Below are 21,727 nucleotides of genomic sequence, written 5' to 3'. Positions count from 1 at the left end.
TCCTCAGCTCACCGAATGCAAAACAAAAAGTGATTAATATAAATCATGGATACTACACTGGTTACTCAATATTTACATTTTCCTGCCAAAATCTGACCACACAATTTAGGGATTGGCTTTGTGGGACCTTTGTTTCAGTACTACAGTTATCCACTGCTTACTGCCCGTGTAAGGAGCAGCCAATTGCTCTCCCCATCACCGTGTGATCCAGTGTTTCCATCTTTATAATGTTCTGACAATAAGTTTATTTTTGTTAAGTCAGGGACAGAATTCCACAAGTGCCTAACAGCAGCCTCATTCAGCTCCAGTAAAAAAACAAGGAGCTGGTAAAACACAGTTATACCAATGGTGGGCATAATTAGAAGTCCAACATAATTTCCACAAGAAGTTTTCCACACAAGAAAACCACTCCAACATATTTTTTTTGGAGTTGCCATGAGAGCCTAACAAAGATTTCTAACATTCCATTCCTCTCTCAGAAAGGACTGAGCATTTGTTTTTTAAAGTCCTGTTTTCTGGGAGTCTGTCTGGCATTTACCTACCAATCCATGTCTCATTCATCATATTTGGAGGTGGAACACAAGGAAATACAACTGCTAGCTCTAAATGACTGCTCTTGTCCTTGCTAAAGGTGTTCTGACACTCTTTTTCACAACCCAAAAACTGAGTCCAAATAAATTCTTAACCTCACATAAAACTATCAAATTCTTCAGATCTCTTTTTGGTCCATTGATGACTTCCATTAGAAGTATCATTTTCCAAAATGGAGCTTGATACTTGCATTTTTTATAAGAACCTATTTAATAATTAGTTACTGAATTAGAATAATTGAATAGGTGGGATCCTATCATCAATTTCTTTGTGGTATCCTGGAGGATCACATGGAATCACTATACTTTTTTAAAGAAGATGTAGGATGCATGGTGAAAGCTTTAAGTATTCTTAAGTACTCTCTCCAGAGAACAATTCATTGCTTTAACCCATTCATTTTTAATTCCTGAAGAGTATTTTAAGTATTTTTCATTGTTTTTTTTTTCCCTTTTTCCCATCCAGCTGTGTTTGATAAGAATAATATAGTGCACAACTAAAGCAGAATAAATCTCATGCCAATCAGATCTTTGCATTCCATGCTACTCATTTTTGGTTGGGTTTTTTTGTTTGTTTCAGGTTGTCAAAATAAGCAAATACAAAATCAGTTCTCTTTCTGCACTAAAAAATAAATTAGAATAAGGACAGAAAAGGTAGAAGTGGTATGGCAACACCCCCACCCCCACTTTAAGTCCTAGGAGAAACTATACTATACATTATTTCAAAAGAAGTATGATATCTATAAAAATCAAATGTTTCCTGAGGAAGTGGCCTAATATTTATTGCCCCTTTTTGTACAAGCACCCTCCCATTGTTTCAACAACAGCAGATAATGATTTTGGCTGGCCTCAGGCTGACCTATAATATTTATATGCCAAGGCATTTATCAACTTTATAAAACCCTAGCAGACATATTAGTATGTAAAAGGAAGTAGACTTCCTTATTACAAGTGTTTCTTCCTGATACTGCTTCATATCTAGGAGGAAAACAAATGGTGCCACAGTCCACCCAGACATATTTTAAAAAAAGGTCTTGCTTAGTATCCACCAAGCAATCTCCTAGAGAAGCTCCTGGGAAAACCACAGGGAGTGAACCAAACTACCATGTCATCTCTGTGAGGGATTTTTGGGGTTTGGGGCTGGGAGGAACAGAAATTCTGGTAAATCTACAGTAGTTTTTGAAAACTTAATTTTTATATGGGTTCTTACCATGGAAGCTTCTGTTCTGCTGGGGTACTGAATGTACCACACTGTCAGCTTTTTTGGTTGGCAAGTTCTGTTCACTGTAACAGAAGCATAGATGTGATTACAGCATTGAAACTGTTACACAGACACCACTGGTCATCTAATCCAATTTCTTTGTAGGTATAAATATCTTAAGTGTAGCCTGTTAACCAACATTCCATCTCATCCATTTTCCTAATTTGATAATTTGCTATTCATTAATTCTTTGTTTTGATAACAAATATTAGTCTAAGCTTTGATTGACACTTGGTATCTCATTCATAGGGATTTTCATTTGAATTTTTTCCCCTCAAGCTGGAATAGAACTAGAAGATGACAGCTACAAACCCAAAAGGAGAAGGAAAAAAATTATCAGAGGATTTACTAAATCTTGCTGGTTTAGATAAGCAGAAATCATGCATTACTAATCCAGATAGGGAGCTGACAAACACTCCACCAATTTCTACCTTCTACAAGAGTAAGGCAGGGGAGAAGATACATGGGGGCAAAAGTTCAATTAAAAAAAAAAAAACCCTGTTATTGAAAGGACAGGAAAACAACAACACTGAAAGAAATATGAAGAATGGAAAACAGAAATATTTCCACTTTCTAAAAGAACTTTCAAGTAATTAATTTGTATGTTTGGGGGTTTATGAGACAGTCTGAAAGGTTAGCAGGAAACTAGTAGGTATTGCCAGCCAGTTGAAATTACCAGTCATATAAAGCATGTCTGGAAGTCCCAGGAAGTCAGGTGTATTTTGACAAAGTATGTTTCTTGCTTTCTTTAACAAATGCTTAAACAACACTGTAAGCAGCTTCTTAATGAACTGCACTATTTGAAATTTATCATATTCTGTCTCACAAAATTACTCATTTGGGCTCCCCATTGTCTTATGGGCATGCTTAAAATGAGACAGTTTCAACTGTGCAAAATCACTGTTGGAGGCAACCATCAAATACTGAAAAGACAACCATGAGTTGGAGTAGCTTTATACATAATGATGTCATTAATAAAAGCCCATCAGGTTTTTGCTTAGTGGGATTTTGTACAATTTGGTGGGAAGGAAAGAGTGGGACAAAGGGGAGAATGGCAAATAGCAGGATATGAAAGGGCCTTGGCCCTTCTCTTTTCCTGTGAAATAAGTTGCCATGAAAATATAGGTCTGAAAATTTGCTTGGATCTAGCAAATTAGATCTATCAAAGAGACTAGGCTTGGGCTCCCAACTGTGCTCTTCCATTTTATGGATGCAAATAAGATTTGAAAGAAGAATAGGTTATAGAAGGATCTGCATTCTACACAGTTTGAGATACACAATACTGAAAACTGCATGTGGAAGGATTATAACTTTCTATTTCAAGCATCACATAAATTTAAGTTGGAATGGACCTCTTCAGATTACCAAGTCCAACCAGTTTTAGTAATTTTACACTTTTCAGCAAAGATTTATTTCAGACAGGTCAATCAATTACGAAGTGTTCAGTACATATCTGAGGTGATCTAGAAAACTGAATTTCTGCATTATGACTGGTAACAGCATCCAAGATTCACCTACTGCCATTCCCATCTCCTTGTCAGGGCCTGAACCAATGTTAAAGGTGTGATTAACATGGAAAGTTACACACAGTCTAAAAGTCTTGTAAGTAAAGAAGTGTAGCAGTTACTACAAATGAACACACCCTGCCCCTCAGCAGGCTTAGCAGCTCTGGCTCAGTGCCTCAGTAACTGGTTCAGTGCCTCCCAAAGAGAACCAGAGCGAAGGTAAATTGAACACTTAATTGCCCACACCCTTATTTCTAGATACACTTTAGCTTTCCACATACCTGACTTCAAGCAAGTTTCAAAGCATGTTTTCCTGGATGGTTTTGGTTTTGAAGAACACACAAACGTTAGAACAGGTTATTTTTCCATAAATACAACCTATGCAGCTGCTAAGAGAACTAGCATTACCTGCAGGAAGCACCTTCCTTCACATTCTTGCCATCTGCTGTATTGATTCCTTCAATAACAGGGGAGTCTGGATTTGCAGAGCCGTTGCTGATATGGTCACTGCTTTCATACCCAGATTCTGTCCTCTGAATTTGCCAGTTATCACCATGGATTTTTCTCTCTGTAAATCCCTTGCTTTTTTCAGCATTCCCTTTTCCCTCAGAATCCAGTGAACTTCGACTTCCCGTATCCTGTTTTGTCTCATCTTCATATATAGTCATTAAACCCTTCTGCATTTGGTTCTCCTTGGGCCAGTGGTTAAAGCCCCGCTCCTTTTCGTGCTTAGATTTACTGCTCAGGTTTGCTTTGTGCTTTGGGCTGTGCTGCTTCTTCTCAGTCTCACTAAAAATGCTGTCTACATTCAGCGTCTCTCGCATTGGTTTCCAACCTTTACTCCTGCTCCTCATACTTCCTTTGTCCCTGGAGTCTTGGCTGGCGTCCGTGTCATAGCCAGTGACACCATCGGTCCGAGTCCTTGTCACTGCTCTGTCCCCTGCAGGAGAAGGTTCTGTTTTGTTTGATCCAAGCACATGTGCAGAAAGCTTTGCCTGGTGAGGTGCTTGGCTGTCGTGCCTGTAGGGGCCCCTTCCCTGGCTGCCGTAGATCCGCTGATCCGCGCAGTGCCTCAGTCCATTTCCGACCGGAGGAGACCCTGCCTTAGCACTGGAACGCTCTTCCCCAATCAAGTCTGACAAGAACAAAAAGGAAAAAACTTCCATTACAGTTCTCATTCATGTTTCATAGAATGAGTTGTGTTGGAATGGACTTCAACGATCATCAAAGTTCCAGCTGCCCTGCCACAGGCCTGACACCTTCCACCAGACCAGGTTGCTCAGAGCCCCATCCAACCTGGCCTTGAACACTTCCAGGGGGAAGCAGTCATTTAACTGATATTCTTTAATGTTTCTTACAGTATCTCTACAAATCCAGCATGTATTTTAGAGTACTGAAAACTGGCAAAGGGTGATCTTACAGCATGGTCTCTTAAAAGGAGAAAAAAATCTGCACAAGCAGCATTGATGCTAGAAGTTATTTAATCCATTGATTTTCTGGTTATATTTTTAAAATGTACCTCTTTGTCTCCCAGACTCTTTCCGTGGTCCTCTGTCTGCATCTTTCCGTAAAGATGTGAAGTTTTTCATGTCAGCAGCTTTCTGGGCACACTCTCTGGATAAATCCTTCAGCCTGTCCTTTTGCTCACTGTATCCTAACTTGGCTGCAAAAAATACTTCTTGTCAAACATCCTTGCTCAAAAGTCATTCATCACCAAAACATGCAAACATATTTATGGACAGTAAGATTTAGGTTTTAGTGTTAGGACTACTTAAACTGACTAATGAATTATTTGGCACAGATTAAGAGCATGAGATTTCTTTCCAACCATAAGATCAAGTCCATTAACATACAGGACTACAAATCATGCTGATATCACAGTATTGCTGGGGAAAAGTGTGAGTACACTTAGTAGCCAGTGACCAACAGAGCCACACCTCAGCCTCAGGTCACTGATGTGCCTTTTCATCAGCAACATCACTGGAAAGCTTGAGAGCGTTCAAGAAATGGAACAAGGCCTCAAGAGCCACTTCAGTTAAAGCATAACAAGGGTAATAAATAATCTGCATTTACAGCTCTCTCTGGAAAAGTTAACATTCCATGGCAGATAATCAGATGCTACTTAAATATTGAGAAAATCTTTGAGTAACAACTGAGTCAATTATGGAATTTTTTCCCTTAGAAATAGTTCTAGTCCCGAGGTTAGAACCCACCTGAAATGCTATCAACTGAAATGTTTCATGATAAGACATATCTGGTTTGGTTTTTGGGGGTGGTAGTAGGAATACACACCTGGGCCTCTACCACCACTTGCTTGAATATGGCTTCTACTGAACGCTGGATTATCTGGCTGAAGTTTTTTATTACTCCTTTGATTAGTGGAATCTCCAATTCCATTCTCTTTCACGTGGTCTGATTTAGAAGCAGAATGCTTTTCAAATCCTATCAAACAACATATTTATCTTTAGAAATAAAAAGCTTCCTAATTTAAATTTCCACTATATAAAATTTCAAAAAGAGAGAAAGCTTTTTCATTCTGGATTAAAAACCCAGAAGAGAAACAGCATCAAAAACCACACTACATTTCAATAGACTAGGCAATAAGGTTCAGTAATATTTTCTATACTGCCATATTTATAGTGGTAGCCTGCAGTGAAACAGGGTCCTCAATTCTTTGCTGCCTGAAGTAATCTATGTTCTATTGCTACACATGTTGTGAAGAATAACATGTCAAATGCAATTTGCCTTTTATTTAAATTCCTTGTAAGTTATGCTTAGCATGAAATTAAAGAAGCCAACCTGAGACAGCAGTACAAATTACAGAACCAAAAGACTGGATTCTTTTTCCCATGACCCATTAGTCTCAATTTGTATCCCCTTATTACAGGTCTAATACTGAGTATACACACTAATCTCTTTTCTTTTGAGACTGTTTGGATAACGATTGATAAAAGTATTTCAGAACAAAGCAGCCAATCCATTTTTTCCTCCTTTATAATGCCCATTTCAGAAATACAGCTGATACTGTTATAAAAAAACCCATATATCTAATTACCCAGGTCTTCCCCATTTCCTCCTGCTGCTTTGCATTGAGACCAGTGAATAATCTGCTTTGGTGCATCTTCTGGAGACACAGCTGTGCCATCTGGGTTAGCATAAAATAGCAGCAATGGCTGGAAGTGACACCGAATGCACCTGGACACCACATCCTTCCATTTTGTTCCAATCTAAGAAAAAACCAAAAAACAGAACTCCAAAACTTTATCAACATTGCTGAACCCAAATATGGAAAGAGGAATTCATTAAGCAAGAGACACCAAATGCCTAATTCCAAATGTACACCAAGATACAACATTTTAGCACAATGGGTTACATAAATGGCAACAAAAAGACAGAACTAGAACTGCAAGGGCTAAAAATCAGAACATCATCTTACCTCTTTGACATTAGCATCATCAAACAGCACCCATTTGCAGCTCTTGGTGTGAAAGGCAAAGGCACAGTAATGTCGGCTCGTGTAGCAAATCATCCCCACCAGGAAAAGCTCACTGTTTTTGGCATTTTCATCTGTAACCCTATAAAACAGCTGAAAAAATGATTACATATTTTAAAACACATGTAAAACACAGCCTCAATTTCCTGACCTACTGCTAGCATTTCACCAAGGCAACTGTAACTTAATGTCCTGTTGTATTATACAATATTTCCTGAACATAAATACTGATTTTTGCACTTACTATGTCTATTTTAACTTTTTGGGTTTTTTTTTGTGTTTGAAGGAGTAAAGTATTAATGCTCTGGAATAATTCCACAAATTTCAAACCAAAACTGATATTCAACTGATAGATTTTCAACTAGGAAGTCTCCTAGATTAATTATTGTACTTAGGGACAAAACACTTCCAACAGGACCTTTTCCTCACACAGAAACTACATCAAGCTGCACACTACCAAGAACTGTAAAAATAGACATAAACTTCATATATTTATATCAACTTTATGTCAAGTTAAATCATACTTATAAAAAATATGTATGAATATCTCTATTTTTTATATAGTCACATACACAAAAATTAAAAAGTAAAAAAATTAAATTCTAGAAAAAGCAAAGAGTAAGTTTTAGGTCAGATACCCCTGGAAGATAAAGTTGTGTTGCCAGATTCCGCATAACCTCTTCTGTCAGGTCAGAGTGTTCTGAATCCCAGACTAAACCAATGGTGACAATCTCAGGACAATTCATAAGAACACGACGAATTTTTATTTTTTGACCACAATTACTCTAGGAAAAAGGAAACAAAAACCATGATGGGAAGGAAAACAAAACTGTTTAAAAATTGGAAGTCCAAAGGTGAGTCACTACACAGGAATTAGTTAAAAAAAACTAATTCCAAAATTTAGTTAAGGTGTTTGTTCCTAACAATTTAAGGATACCATTCTTCATTATAAAAACACTTTGATGAAGACTACAGCTTAACTTCTATATGCAATCACCACCTTAAAACAGAAATTTTTATAATGGGAACAATAAAACATAAGTGTAAGAGCTTTGTTTGCCCTAAGCTGACTGTACTGAAGCAGCAACACAACACATAACCCTGCTTTTAGAGGAATACTTCTAGCCTGATTTAACATCCCAAAAAGTTCTCCCTTGTATCCCAAAGTCATGTAACATTTTTGTTAACTTACAGGACACTTTCTGTAGTCATCAGCAGTATTTGCTGCCTGCAGCAATTCCGCAAACATTTCTGGCTTGAGACGTTCGTGCCTCTCCATCATTTTTTCTACTTCATTACTGAAAAAAATAAATTCCAAACCTATGGATCTCCCTTCTAAAGAGTAGCAGATTTTAATTAACTGTATTGTATAACTAAAAAGACACACAGTGGTAATACAGAGCAATACAAACTTTTTTGTCAAGCCCTCTCTACGTCTTGCTTTTGAAATCCAAATGCTATTTTTGAACAGTATCTCAAAAGCATGTTGCAACCAAAGAAACACATATTAATTTAACACTTAAAAGACTGGCATGCTTTTGCATATTATTAGAAGGGTGCATAGAAGAAAGTGAGTAGCAAGAATAAAATTTCTTACCACAGGGCTGTGGTGGAAATGTAACGCACAAATTCCGTAAAAGGCAATGGATCTGATGATGCTCCACAACTGCGACACACACACTACAAAAAAAAACCAACCAAACAAAAAAACCCTTTTGTTTTTATTTACCAAGGAAAGAGAAAACAAGGTATTTGTTAAACCAATGAAATGAAGGTCTGACCTGCTCATACAGAGTCATAGCAAACTTCTGGTGAGAAATGCAGGATTTCGAAGTGCACATATCTGTTTCACTGTTTGGCACTAAGTGGAAATGAATCCTCTCAAGGATATTTTCCTAAAAAGAAATAATGATATAAATTTAAACTGAACTGATGAAGTCAGAACACATGATGAACATTACAATGTAGTACTCCAACTATGCCCCTTGGCTCCACAATACTGTGGCTGCATGGAGTTTGTCCCCTGAATTAGCAAGGCCATTTTTTCCTTTTGCCAAAAATAACAGAGGTAATGGAAAGAGGTCAATCTATTCAGGTAGATCAGACAGATGATTAGTTCAGGAGTCCAAATGCATTTTGAGTAGATGGAACAGTAATAAGAGGCTCTCTTTCATGACTGCAAGATCTCAAACAGCCTCTTTCAGGAGATCTACCCTGGATTTTCCTACGTATGCAAAGAAACATCTAGCAGGTGGGAATTAATTTGTGGATACTCCCAAAGGATGTCCAAAGCTGAAAGTAACTGAAGCAGCAGCCATATTTCCTGCCCCTCAAATCCACGTCTGAATGTTAATACTGCAGGTGTTCCATGGTGAACATTTTCATTGTCTAACACAGGAGCCCTTAGGAAGGTTTCTTTACCAGAGCTCTGTGACATCTGGAGTCACCTCTAAAGGCTGCAGCAGTGGCTGGTGTTTTTCAGTAAGACACATTACTGAAGCAGAAAGTCACTACAGCAAAATCTTCCGGGATTTGTTCACTCTTGGGTAAGACAATGGGAATCTCTTCTGCAGCAGAATTCAGCAATGAGCTGGCCAGTTGTAATACACTGTATTTCAATAGCTGGTGACCCAATACTTCAAGGAACAGACAATATATTCAACTCCATAGGTGCTTCTCCCGAGAAGACAACCTTTCTCTCCATGAAAATATTTTTAAAGGTGACTCAGAGTGCATCATCCTTGCCAACTTCCTGCTCTGCCTGAGCTACAGTTAAGGGAGCAAAGTATGGAACAAATGCAAGAGTACTCCATCCCCCTTATCTGACACTTACTCCGTGTGTCTGTTGCCCTAAACAGGCATACAGAAGATCAGGATTACGTTATTTAAATCCTACCCATGAGCCTGGACTAACAGAATTCTACTCAACTCTCATGAAGACACTTACAAAGCATTCTGCTGCATCATCCATGAATCCCAGCTGGAAACGCTGCTCATCCTTGAAGCTTTCTGCGAGGGCGTGTCTCATGTTATCTGACGGGAGGGCTTTCTCTCGGCTGTGCTGGAACTGGGAAAAGATGGCCTAGGAGGAAATGCAGTGGTTACTCAGCTTCATTAACCACTTGGCTAGACACTGTGGTTCTACACAAATACATCCGTTCTTGCATGAACATGTGAAATATTTATAACGTTTATAGACCCATGTAACTTCCAAAAGTATTGTTTTCTCTTCAAGTTAGTACATTTGTATTCTGCTGATTCCTTAACAAGAAGTTATGGTACCAAACTAAACACTGAACCTGTAGAACAACAACATACAAATACAAAACTAAAAGTGATTGACTTGAGCTCCCAGAGGCAACACAAGCCCTGTTCTGTAATTATAGAGCTTTTTTAGTTTGGCCCCTGGAATAGCAGTTCATCTGTATTTATCTCATGTCTACAGATGGTAGACATGAGATGGTATTCCTTAGGGCACAATATAATACCACTCATGAGTCACTGACTAATGTGATATTTACTGCTTAGGAGGGGAGTAGATCTTTATTAAAAATATAAACCTCCCATAAATTAGATAGCATGCCAATAATCCTTGCTATGAAATTAGCTCAGTGCTGAACCAGTGCACACAGTTCAAGAGGAAAGGTCAATATCTGCAGTTCTGGGACATGATAATAAATTGCACTCGGTTTTTAATTCATTTCCCAGAAGAGAGAGTTGGCTGCTACTTTTCTTTTTGGCAGGGATATCCATCCAAGTGAGCTCATCATTTAGCAAGTAAAGGAGGTTGATTCTGAAAGAACTGAAAGTTAAAAGCTATTAAATGAATTATAGATTCTCAGATATTTAAAGGTGTATTCCCCAGTCAAGAATTCTAAGTCAAACTTTACAGAGAACCAAAGAGACTAAAGGCAAAGCAAGTCAGGAGAAGCCATGTCAAACATAAATAAGGATATGCATTCTTCACATAGGCTTCCTATGGTTAAAATCAGTTGGACAGAAGGCAAAGATAAAACAGAGAAGCAAAGTTTCACTGCTAACAAAAAGTATTGTTTTAACCATGATGCATTCCAGGGTGTCTCTCAAGTATTTCATCTTCCCTCTCAAAACAAAAAGGAGGGACTGACAAAAATTACAGCCATTACTATCTCCATGCAAAAACTCAAAATGAAGTTTTTAACAGATCCGCTTTGAAAGCTTTTACCACTCCTCATTTTGGCTGCTAGGTGTTTTTTTGTTATGCAACATAGCTTTTTATGTCCAGCTAAAAAAAAATTACAAGCAGTACAGATAAGGAGGTGTGCAGTCAGGTGTGCTCAGTTTAATGCCCTGCACAGTCCAAGTCCCAGAATTTATTTGCTATGCTTTTAGTTCATAGGAGAGGCTCACAGAGATAAACTATCCTTCATTGTTAAACAGGTAAGAAGGGTTACAATAGCCCAAGAGCATAAAAAGAGCCTCAACCCAACCAAAAAATCCACTCAAGTCACAACAAGTCACTGTTCATCCTCATCCAGGGTATATATTGCATGGAAATGAACATGCCCAAGATTTTGAACACAGAACAAACAGAATTACTCAACCAGTGTCTTAAAGAGCCAAGAAAGCAAAACCAGGAGTGTACAGAACAGCTGGGGACAGACCCTTCCACATGAATTAACCACTTTTTTGAGATGAGTACATAGGGCATAGAGTAAAATATCACAAATCCATTGTTAAAAAATAACTTAAGCCATTCTAATCAACTCCAGAACCCTGCAAAATTTCTTCTTTAAATACTAGAAAATATTTCTCTAACAAACATTTGTTAAAAATGCCCTTAAAACTAAATTGCCTCTTTACAATAAGGATGACTCGGTCACCCAGGGATAGGTATGATACAGACACACACTTCTAAAAAAGTCATTTAAATTGTTTTTCCCTCACGGTGAAATATGATTTTTCCAGAATTTATCTACCTTTAGAGCACAAAATATGCAGGCATCTCCTTGACACACATGTCCAGTTAAACCTCTTAAACTTCGTCGAAATATGTCAAGTTGCCATAATACCTATAAAAATAAAGAGAAAATCAGTCATCAGTTCTGAAGGTTCTTTGCTTAACACAACATACAGTAGATTTTAATTGGTTTTTTATTTCACATAACACACAATCTAAGCATCAATATTGCTGCAGGAAATGTGGGTTTTTTCCATTAGTTTGGTAGATTATGGAGGTAGAAATGAAAGTTTTACATTCAGCACTTGAAATTTAGAGCTGTCTTTTAAACTTTTTATCACAATGTATTTCGTAGTAAGAGCTGAAGTACTTCCAAGGAAACAAGCAGCAATCTAAACCCTGTACAGGGACTGCAGCAGTTTTCTTAAGAGTTAAGTCCTATATGATATTCTTATCTTCTCTTATCAAAATGATTGCTGAAATACATTTGTTTTTCCACAGATGAAAATAATTCTGGTGTTTACACAGGTATGTTTCTACCTCTTATTTGGGTAACTACCCCACAAAAAATGTACTAACAGCTTGGCTACACCCACTACCTTCAATATCTAATGTCTTGGGTACACATGAAGTGAAGCAGTTCAGAAAGTTGTCCATTAAAGAAATAAAAATAAAACCCCTAAAAATGAGTTGTCAAGAGGCACATTAAGACAACAGCTGCAAATTCAGGGGGGAAAAGATATCCTATCTATAAATATAAAAGCTAAAATGAAATAAGATGCGTTGGAAACCGAAAGTCCAAAGCTCAGTTCTAAAGGTGGAGCAGAGGTTAAAAGAAAATAAAAGAAAAGAACACATTCTTCCTTGTAAAAGGGAAGTCACCAACCATCTGCCACTGCTTGATAAACAGCACTGGGTTGTGAAGTTGTAGGATTGTCTGAAACTAGAACTAAAATTTTAGGGCACCAAAGTGAAAATAGCAGAACAGCAAGAGAATATAGGTCATGCTGCTCCCATTGGAAGCAAAACAGCAAACACTCTACAAAAACTACAGTACAATTTGATTTTAAATACATATAGATACCACACACCACATAGCTACACCTCTCATATCTCCTAGTTTTAAATCCATGCCAATTTTAAGTCTTCCAATTTTTAGGAAGACTTTAGGAAGTCCATGTCTATCGAGTCCTCTGCCAGTTTGAGAAATTATTCTGTACAATCTCAAAATATTCTGATCCAAAATCTGACCATTACAAGAAGTACCTTGTTCTAAAAGAATTCCGAGTAATATTTCTTTGGTACCAAGTCTATCTCCTACTCTAATTCCACAAATCTTTCCTAAGATTAGAAACAAAGCCCTCACTATATGTGCATATTCTGATATATCCCAGTATCACAGGCTCACCCATGTGCTAATTCTGAGAAAATGAGATTTTAATAAAAATAGTGCCCTAGTCAATACAAGTAGTAATTGTTGCCCCACATAAAAAAGTGTCATGTCAATTTTGGAATTATTTTGCTATGCTTGACAGAAACATTACTTTTAAAATCCAAGCAGAAACTTTTAAAGTTCTAACTCCTACATTTTCAAATACAAAAGGAAAGTTTTTCAGATATTCTTGATGCATGCAAATACAATTTTGTGCAAAATAAAGTATTAATACTCTCAATTCTTTGCAGTTAACTGCTGAATAAAATTACCTTCATAACAGTGTCTTATTCCTACAATTGCCATGTTTATTTCCCACACACACTCAGGAAAGTCTACTCAAAAAATGTTTAATAGATGAAGTTCTTTCTTACCTGAACAGCACTATTAAGAAAGCAGCTGTTTTGTCCAGGTTCATTTAATAAGCCTTTTGTAGGGGCCAGGGACAGGATACTTCCAGGCTGATAAACTTTTCCAAGGTTACCCCCAGGTTTTCTTAGGAATTTCACCCATGCCATTATTTATTAGAGTTTATAATCACAATGTCCACACTTAAATATTTAAGGATATGATGGGTGCAAGGCAAAGAAGGTGGTTCTACAATAATATTTCTGAAGTCATGGCATTCCATTCATCTCTGTGCAGTAGTAACCATTCATGGGCTTAAGTCCATTTTCCATGAGCAGCTGTGAGCCATCCCTCAGGAGCAGTCTCCCAGTAAAAATACAGCTGGACAATGTTTTTAACTCTCAGTCTTAAAAAAATAAATAAATAAAGGTGTCCAGTTAAGGTTCAAACACGTTAAAAGTCATTAGAATACAAGTTCTTGTTAATCAACTTGCACAGTAACTGACTTCTTCCAGGGATATCAATGAAGTATTACTATAAATCATCAGTTGTATTACACAGAAAGTTTATATATGTGTGTGTGTGTATATATATATATATATATCTCACAGAACTGGAAAGTTCTTGTCAGGTGTTATACTCCTGTTCTCTCATTTTGTTCCATCTTCTTTTTACTTCTAACTGTAACCAATGAAATATATTCCAGTTTAGAAGATGTCATGTTTATTTCATTCTCTTTCCAGTGAACCTGAAATAAGAAAAAAACAGAAATTATTGAAAAAAAAAGAAAAATCCAAAATGTTTAAGAGCTTCTAAATTAAACAAAGGATCATGGCTAAAACAACTTCTAAAACTAAAGGCAAGATGAAACAGCCAGCAAAGAGGAGAAGAAAAAATCTCCACCTAATAATTGTTTTTAAGCCATATAAGTTATTTCATCTATCATAATTTATTATCTTCTGATTTCTTACACATCTCTAAAGACCAAAATAAAATTGCTGTAAAGATTCTCCTTATAACCAGCAACAGCTTATAAAAAGACCATATAATACATGAGTTATTCAATCTTTGAATCTCCAAGTCTAACAAAAACATTACCAAGAAGTAGTTCTTTTTATTCAACACTCCAAAAGCTAAGCTGGTTTTTATTTCAATTTTATGGATGGATTGTCAGCTAGTACTCAGCTTTGAGAAGTTGGTTCTGCCTACTAAACACTACATAAATGTGTCATTAACCTGGCTGCATTCTCAAAGCAACCAGAAAAACAGTGCTAACAGCAAGGCAAGAACATTCTGGTCGCTGCCCCAATTCCAAGATTTTCAAATTCCAACAATAAGGGTTGTTTCTCCAGTTCTTGAAGGAGCATGTTGAAGGTTAAATAAGTCCATTTCCAGAACATCCCCACAACCACATGTAAAGCCCAAGCCGTGATCCTCTCACAACAATGGATTATTCTGTCTGTTTGGCATTACTACATCACCCACACAAACATTTGGAGGAACAGAACAGAATAAATTTAAACAAACCAACACAATTGGGGTTGCACATGTGGGAAAGAAAGAAGAAGAAAAAATAAAGGGGTAAAATTTGGACCTCACATTTCAACTGAGATATTCACCTTAGATTTCACAAGCATGTGAGATACTAAAGACATACCAGTATACTTCAAAACCTGCAGCTTCCACTACAGTTTTTGCCACTGTGTAGCTTAGCAAGATTAATGAGGAGTATTAAAATACAAAAATGAATTGTGTAGTTGGAATACTGTATAAACTGGAAGAGAACTTAGCTCAGAACAAGCAACACCACATTCACACAAAACCACTCTACAGCTCTCTAATACTGTACAGCTGGGATATGTGGCTTTCAAAAATACCCACAGGAAGTCTTGCACCCCTAAAACTATTTCCCTTTATTTAAGAGAAACGTTGGTACTTGCTTGTATTTAAAAATAAAATCAATAACTGGAACCTAACCAAAAGTGTCTTTTGCCCCATGAATAATCAGATGAGTTCTGTTTGTTTACTGATGTTACTCTATCTCACCCGTAAGTAATTTGATTTAATAATACTGGAGATTGGAAGTGTGATTTGTGGCAGCGCTGAGCAAGGAGTCTGAAAGCTAGCTGGAAACTGACCTTGACAAAACATCATGTAACAATTTTGTTTTCTTTATGTTCACTTCAGTTAACCCAGAAAGAGAATAGCAAAAGAAAATGTAGCTGGAAATGTGTATCGGCTTCAGATCTTATTAGAAATACACAACCAGTTTTGGAAACAAGAGCTCATCCAGAACAATTTAGGATAATGACAAAGAGCATTCATTTACTAAGAACTTACAGGAAGTAATTTTCACCTGCATTTCAAGGATGCCCTACAAGTAACACTCCACGCACCAAGCATTTAGCTGTTGAGCTGGCTCTCAGGAAAAGCTATAAAGATTCAGTGCAAGAACTTAATGCAAAAGTGCTTCTGGATTAGCTCTGTGTTACTGTCCCATTGCATTAAAATGCTTCCTGCTGAATTTCACAGCCACAAAGCTGTGAATACAAAAAATTCCATCTGCCACACAATCTTACTGTAATAAATTGCAGAACGCATTAATTGCAGTTTTCATGTGTAGGAGTTCCAGTGCATCAAATACTAAGGTTCATGGCTTCTCATTCATTAGTAAGAGAGGCACTGTGGATGAGCCTTCCAAGAGTGCCAGGAGCAATGGGATTAATTTGTCATCACAGCCTCTCCATCAGGTGATAAAGCCTATAGTAGCATCTTGGTTTGAAATTTACATTGGACAACTCTCCCAGTTTTGATTTTGAAACAAACAGACAACAACAGCAACAACAAAAACAAACAAACAAAAACAAAACCAAGAATGTGATGGCTCTGCTGACAAGCCAAACCCATCACAGATGGCTGTGTAAACCAGAGAAGTGATGCTGCTGATCAGTTTTGGTTGCTTCACCTCCCATGAGTTTGGGTGAACTTTCAGGTGACTGGGACTTGGACCAGACTCCCATAACCTAAATTCACTAGTCATTAGCACTATAATTAGGACCTGAAGACTTCTTCAGTGTCTGTGGTAAGCCAGTGTTGCTAAGGGCACTGTAGCACTTGTTAACCACTGGGGTTTACCAGATCTTTTTAAGTTCTTGGCTTGCCAAAGATCTGAGGGACAGAATATAGACCATCAGTCAGCTGTTCATGCCCCATCCCTGGCAGTGTTCAAAGGCAAGTGGAACTTAAAGTGGCATTTTCTAGTGGAAAGTGCCCCTGCTCATGGCAGGGGGTTTGGAACATCATGATCTTTAAGGTCCCTTCCAACCCAAGCATTCTGTGATTGAACCATACTGAATCTTCACTAAGGGCAGTATTTCAGGAAAAGAGTTATTTCACACAGTGTTACTGACAGGCTGCAGAACATTTTTAGCAGCTAAGAATTAAAGGAATTCTCTTACCCTTCAGACTACTGTTCTCAACCAAAGACACTAAACAAGGGCTATAAGCTCTCAAACCAATGTCTATTTACCAGCCTAACTCTTCCACCTTGCCCAATTTCAGTCACTGTTCTTCAGTTACAGGTGATTTCATTAAGCACCTTGCTATCCTTAGCTGTGCAGCCTTACAGGACAAAACACATGCCTGTCAAAAATTTCTGGCACTTGCCTTTACAGCTTCCAGAACAACAAATCCACTTGTCAGCAGAACTGCACGTTATCACCTGCTTGGTTGGTACACCCCAGCACGTAGCTGTGGCTGGCACAGACTCTTTAGATTAAGAAGCAGTGTCACTAAAGAAGCTTACAAATCAGTGCAGCTGATATTTTGCCTAAACAATCACTTTCTACAGGCACATTTGGGTTTAAGCATCTCTGATATCCATCAAGATAAAACTGATGGGATAAACAGTTGGCTCTGTGAACACTGGAACTACCAATGCCTGGGCTCTTGATAATTTTCTGTCTCGTGTCTGAGTTCTTGCAGTTTTCTCCCTAGCTGGGGCACAAGCCAACTCTGCTCCTCACATCATCTTACAGGGTCTCTCTTTTTCAGCCAGCTGCCTCTTTTCATGCACTTTCTAAGTACATAATCATCTTTGAGGCTTCTATCCCTTCTGTCAAATTGAGTGGAAACCTGCCAACAAGTTCAAAAGTTGTTGACTGCTTCTACCCCTGAAATTTGGCAGAAGAACAGTTATTTACATCTTCTCAGCTTCACTTTGCAACTATTCTCAGTGTGCTGCACAAATGACTAATGGCAAACCTCTCTCTCATGCCCAGTGCTGGGGTCACTTTTAAGCCACACAGCATTTTGCTTCTGCTTGCAGTTCATGCCTCTGTGCTGAGCCTGGCAACCCCACCCAACACACTGACAACTCAGAGAAATCAATTCCTAAACTGATGTAACTTAGGAATTTAGACACAGGACAACAACAATTGTGAAGGAAGAGTGATGAAATATATTATGAGGGAATAAAGCTGGGATAGGAAACCACTATAATTCTCTGCAATGAGCCAATATTATTAGGACTGGGGTTACTGTCTCCTCCTTAACAGAATGAAATTCATCAAAATTTCAGCCACTTGCAACTGCAAGAATTTGAGTGTTTTCCTCAGTTCAAAAGGTTGTCATTTAAAATTGACAAATATTGTTAACTGAACGAAAATCTGATTTGTATCATCACAGTGCTGGAGGTTGTAATGATTCTTCCCTGCATTTGAAGAAAGAAATAAACAGCGAAGCTGCTTTAAAAACACAGAAAAAGACCAAAATTTGAAAGGAATAATCTCTTATACCCACCTCAATGAGGCCAAATCATAATTTTTGGCCCCTGCACAGGTCCTGTCCCCTTCCACCTTTAGCCCCCATGTTAAATATATTTGTCAACAAATCTCATGCACCATAAGATAGATGTAAATGTTTTTAGTAGCCACCAGTCTTTGTCCTTGGAAGTTGTCACAGAAATACATTTACAGGAATGCAGATTCTCACAATTTTAAACATCAGAGAGGGAGAAAAACTTCATTAACAGCACTTACTTGCAACACACATAAGAAGAAACAAGAACAACAGTACAAGAAAAGGCCAATACCAGTATATTACCACTGGCTGGTATTGGTCTGACACATTCTTTCTCCTTTGGTCACTGGCTCAACAAACCCCCAAGACACCAAAGGAGCATTTGATGCTATCTCCTCTAGAAATTCTCTCAAACAATCCCTTAAGATTTTCAATACAGACTTTTTCTTTTTTCAGGATCTCTATTGTCTCTTCCGCAGCCCTTGCCTATTCAGCTGTTCCTCCAATGCCAAACCACTTCTCCTGCACATCACACGTCTCTGTTCCCTGCCAGGATGGAGAACCAGGAGCATAGATGCTATCCCAGACAGCTTTTGTAGAAGCGCACAAGTTTTTGCTTTAAGCTGTTCCAATAAAAACTTTCCTGTTTGCACCAAAACCAAAACAACAGGTTCACAGCTCAGCCTCCCTCATCTGTCACAAGGAGAAACCGACTTTAGAAATAGCTGCAATGGGAACTCTGAGTAAAGATCTTGGAGAACACAGATTCCCAGCCCATGACACCGGCCAGCACTTACAGTGAATCATCACACAGACACCGCGGAGAGGATTTTTGTTTCTCCGTCTTCCTACTGCTTCACATGCGATTATTCAAAGGCTACAATGTACCCTTTCCTGAGGCTCAGCAAGATAGAATGTATCTTTACAGTGATACTCACACTTGCCTTTTTGTCTCAGATTAATTGCCCTGCTTTTCAGTTGTTTGATCTGTGCAGATGTTTGATCATTAACACAAGTGCAAAAAAAAAAAAGTTCTGCTCTTCCTCAAAAAAGCTTTCTGATTTCTTAAGTCACCAGGGAAAAAATGACAAAACTGAGTTACAAGGAATGGTAATGTCAGCATCATCTTTAAACCCACACATATTTTATGGGTTTGTCAAAAAAAGAGTTTGAATGTCTGAATCACTACACCTTCCATACTTCTTCATTAACATATCCTGTACAAACCTTCCTACCAACACTTTACTCAGTCTACACATCTAAATCCTGATCCAGCCTCAACCCATCATCATTTAACCTGGCCCCAAAAAACTCCTACTTGTTTCTGCTCCAACCATGAAGCTTGTGAAGAACTACGTGAATGGGTTTTGCTCCCACCACTACAACCCTCAGTGACCAAACTGTTTTACTCTATCAAGAGGCATAAACAAAGGAACAAGCAAGGACAGTGCCAATATCCTGACATCCTCCTCTGGGTCACACACGCAAATAATTTTGTCAGTGGCACATCTTGCATACTGTATGGCCAAAAAAGATTCTGCACTATCAAGGCTTGATATGAAAGTCAAGTGCATATTTTTTCTGTTTTTACTGTCAACATCCCACTGGTCAAGAATAATAACTTTTTATACAAGTAATTTGATACTTCAAAAAAATAACCAGTAAGTACTTCTTACTTTGCAACAATTTGTTAGGGGAAGAAAGGATCATTTACCCTTTGACAAGGCTAATTTACAGTCGGATTATAACATGAGGTCTCACTATTTTGACACCAAAAAACACCCTTTCATTCGATAAAAGCAGGTAATCATAAAATGAGTCAAGGGATTCTCCATTGCCTTAGGGTGGAAGGGCATCATGAATCAGGCACAATGCTGTTTGCACGATTAAGTTGTTGTTCTTAAAATAATCCTAGTAGCTTCAAAGTTAAGAAAGCTTCAGTGTTTCAGTGTTTGCTGGTTTTGGTAGGGGGTTGCATGAGCAAAATAAAGCGCTAAGTAGAGTAATGTAAAACACACTTATTCTGGGAAAGGAAAAATGTAGGTTGAAAGAACAAGTCATGGTTCCTCTGAAAAGCTGATTTTAAAATATTTGCATTGAAAATCAAAGTAAGGGATATAGGTAAACTTAGACCTGATGCTAAGCAGGTGATTTGCATATATTCGCATACATCTACCCACATGCCTCTGAAACTCCATCTGTACGAGAACACACAGCAAACAACTCTGCCTCCAAAACGCTGCAAACCGATTAAATCCCAAACAGCTCCAACATCTACCTGTACTGGCATTTCCTGTTCCAGGCAGACAGCCTCTGGAACCACTCCTGAAGAACTCGCAGCTGGGGCATGTGACCGCCGCGTTGAACATTAACCGCGCTCCGCGGCTCTCTCCGAGCCCGCACCGCCGCTCGCAGGGTCCCCGCTCCAGCCCCGCGGCCCCTCCGCTTACACAACGGCGGGGGCAGCGCCGGCCGCGGCCCCGGAGCTGCCGCTGACCCCCACCCACGCAGCCCCGGCAGGGACTTAACCCCGGCCGGGAGGAGGCGACGGTCCCGTCCCCCGACACTCCGTCCTCACCTCGCCACCGCAGCCGCCTCCCCCGCCGGGACCGCGGCCACAACCGTGCCCGCTCCCCGACCCAAGCCGACCCCTGCCCGCTGCAGTTTACCCCCTGCCCGACCCGCGGCTCAGCCGCTGTCCCACGCCCGCCTCAGTGCCCGCGGACCCCCGGCTCACCGACGGCTCCGCACGCAGCTCCTCTCCCGCCCCCTCCCGGCGGCGACTCCGGGCGCGGCCCCGCCCTCGCGGCAACTTTTACTTCCCCCGCTTCCCGCTCCTCCTTCGCGCTCCCCTCCCCAGCCCGGCGCCGCCGCGCCTGCGCAGCGCCGCGGCAGCTGGGACGCTCTCCCAGAGCGGTGTCCCGGATATTCCCGAGCCAGGGCAGGGAGGGAGGGAGGGAGCGGGGAGAGGCCATTGGAGGCCTTGGCCGCGCCCTCCGCCGGCGCGCGTGCGCGGTGCGCGCGCGGGAAGGTGCGCGAGGCCGGGGGCCGCCTGAGGGGATGGGGATGGCGCCTGAGGGGATGGGGATGGGGATGGGGATGGGGATGGGGATGGGGATGGGGATGGCGCCTGAGGGGATGGGGATGGGGCGGGAGCGGGAGCGGGGCTCGGATCGCCGCGTCCTGCCGAAGGTGCGGGGGGAAACGCGGCCAGGTAAGGGGCTGTCACAACACCCCTGCTTCTCCCCCGCCTGGGCTCCGTTCGAGGGCACGGGCGACCTCGGTTTAAAGGGCGCAGCGGGCGCCCCTCAGGTGCCCCTCAGGTACTCGGGTTTGGAGTTAACAACCCGTTAAAATGAGAG

General features: G+C 39.7%; 1 protein-coding gene across 3 annotated transcripts in view; it reads right to left on the bottom strand.

The window, feature by feature from the left end:
- Positions 1–21,240, bottom strand: part of USP53 (ubiquitin specific peptidase 53) — a 28,433-nt gene extending 7,193 nt beyond the window's left edge. Inside the window, exons 1-14 of one of the 3 annotated variants that reach the window (XM_059843687.1) lie at positions 21,103–21,239; positions 13,592–14,313; positions 11,805–11,897; positions 9,794–9,928; positions 8,628–8,741; positions 8,444–8,526; positions 8,039–8,144; positions 7,485–7,631; positions 6,790–6,939; positions 6,409–6,580; positions 5,646–5,795; positions 4,873–5,016; positions 3,762–4,488; positions 1,798–1,871 (exon numbers count right to left, since the gene is read on the bottom strand). In XM_059843687.1, coding sequence (XP_059699670.1) covers positions 1,798–1,871; positions 3,762–4,488; positions 4,873–5,016; positions 5,646–5,795; positions 6,409–6,580; positions 6,790–6,939; positions 7,485–7,631; positions 8,039–8,144; positions 8,444–8,526; positions 8,628–8,741; positions 9,794–9,928; positions 11,805–11,897; positions 13,592–13,735 — 2,239 coding nt within the window. In that variant the 5' untranslated portion in view covers positions 13,736–14,313; positions 21,103–21,239. Of the gene's footprint in view, positions 1–1,797; positions 1,872–3,761; positions 4,489–4,872; positions 5,017–5,645; positions 5,796–6,408; positions 6,581–6,789; positions 6,940–7,484; positions 7,632–8,038; positions 8,145–8,443; positions 8,527–8,627; positions 8,742–9,793; positions 9,929–11,804; positions 11,898–13,591; positions 14,314–20,643; positions 20,785–21,102 lie in introns of those variants that run through there. The other 2 variants (XM_059843688.1, XM_059843689.1) reach the window with 2 other exon arrangements.
- Between the last annotated feature and the right edge of the window lie 487 nt (positions 21,241–21,727).

This window comes from Haemorhous mexicanus, chromosome 4 (assembly GCF_027477595.1).
Source record: "Haemorhous mexicanus isolate bHaeMex1 chromosome 4, bHaeMex1.pri, whole genome shotgun sequence".
NCBI classification, from domain to species: Eukaryota; Metazoa; Chordata; class Aves; order Passeriformes; family Fringillidae; genus Haemorhous; species Haemorhous mexicanus.
Note: the sequence above shows the minus strand (reverse complement) of the source record. Positions and strands in the feature narration are given on the sequence as shown.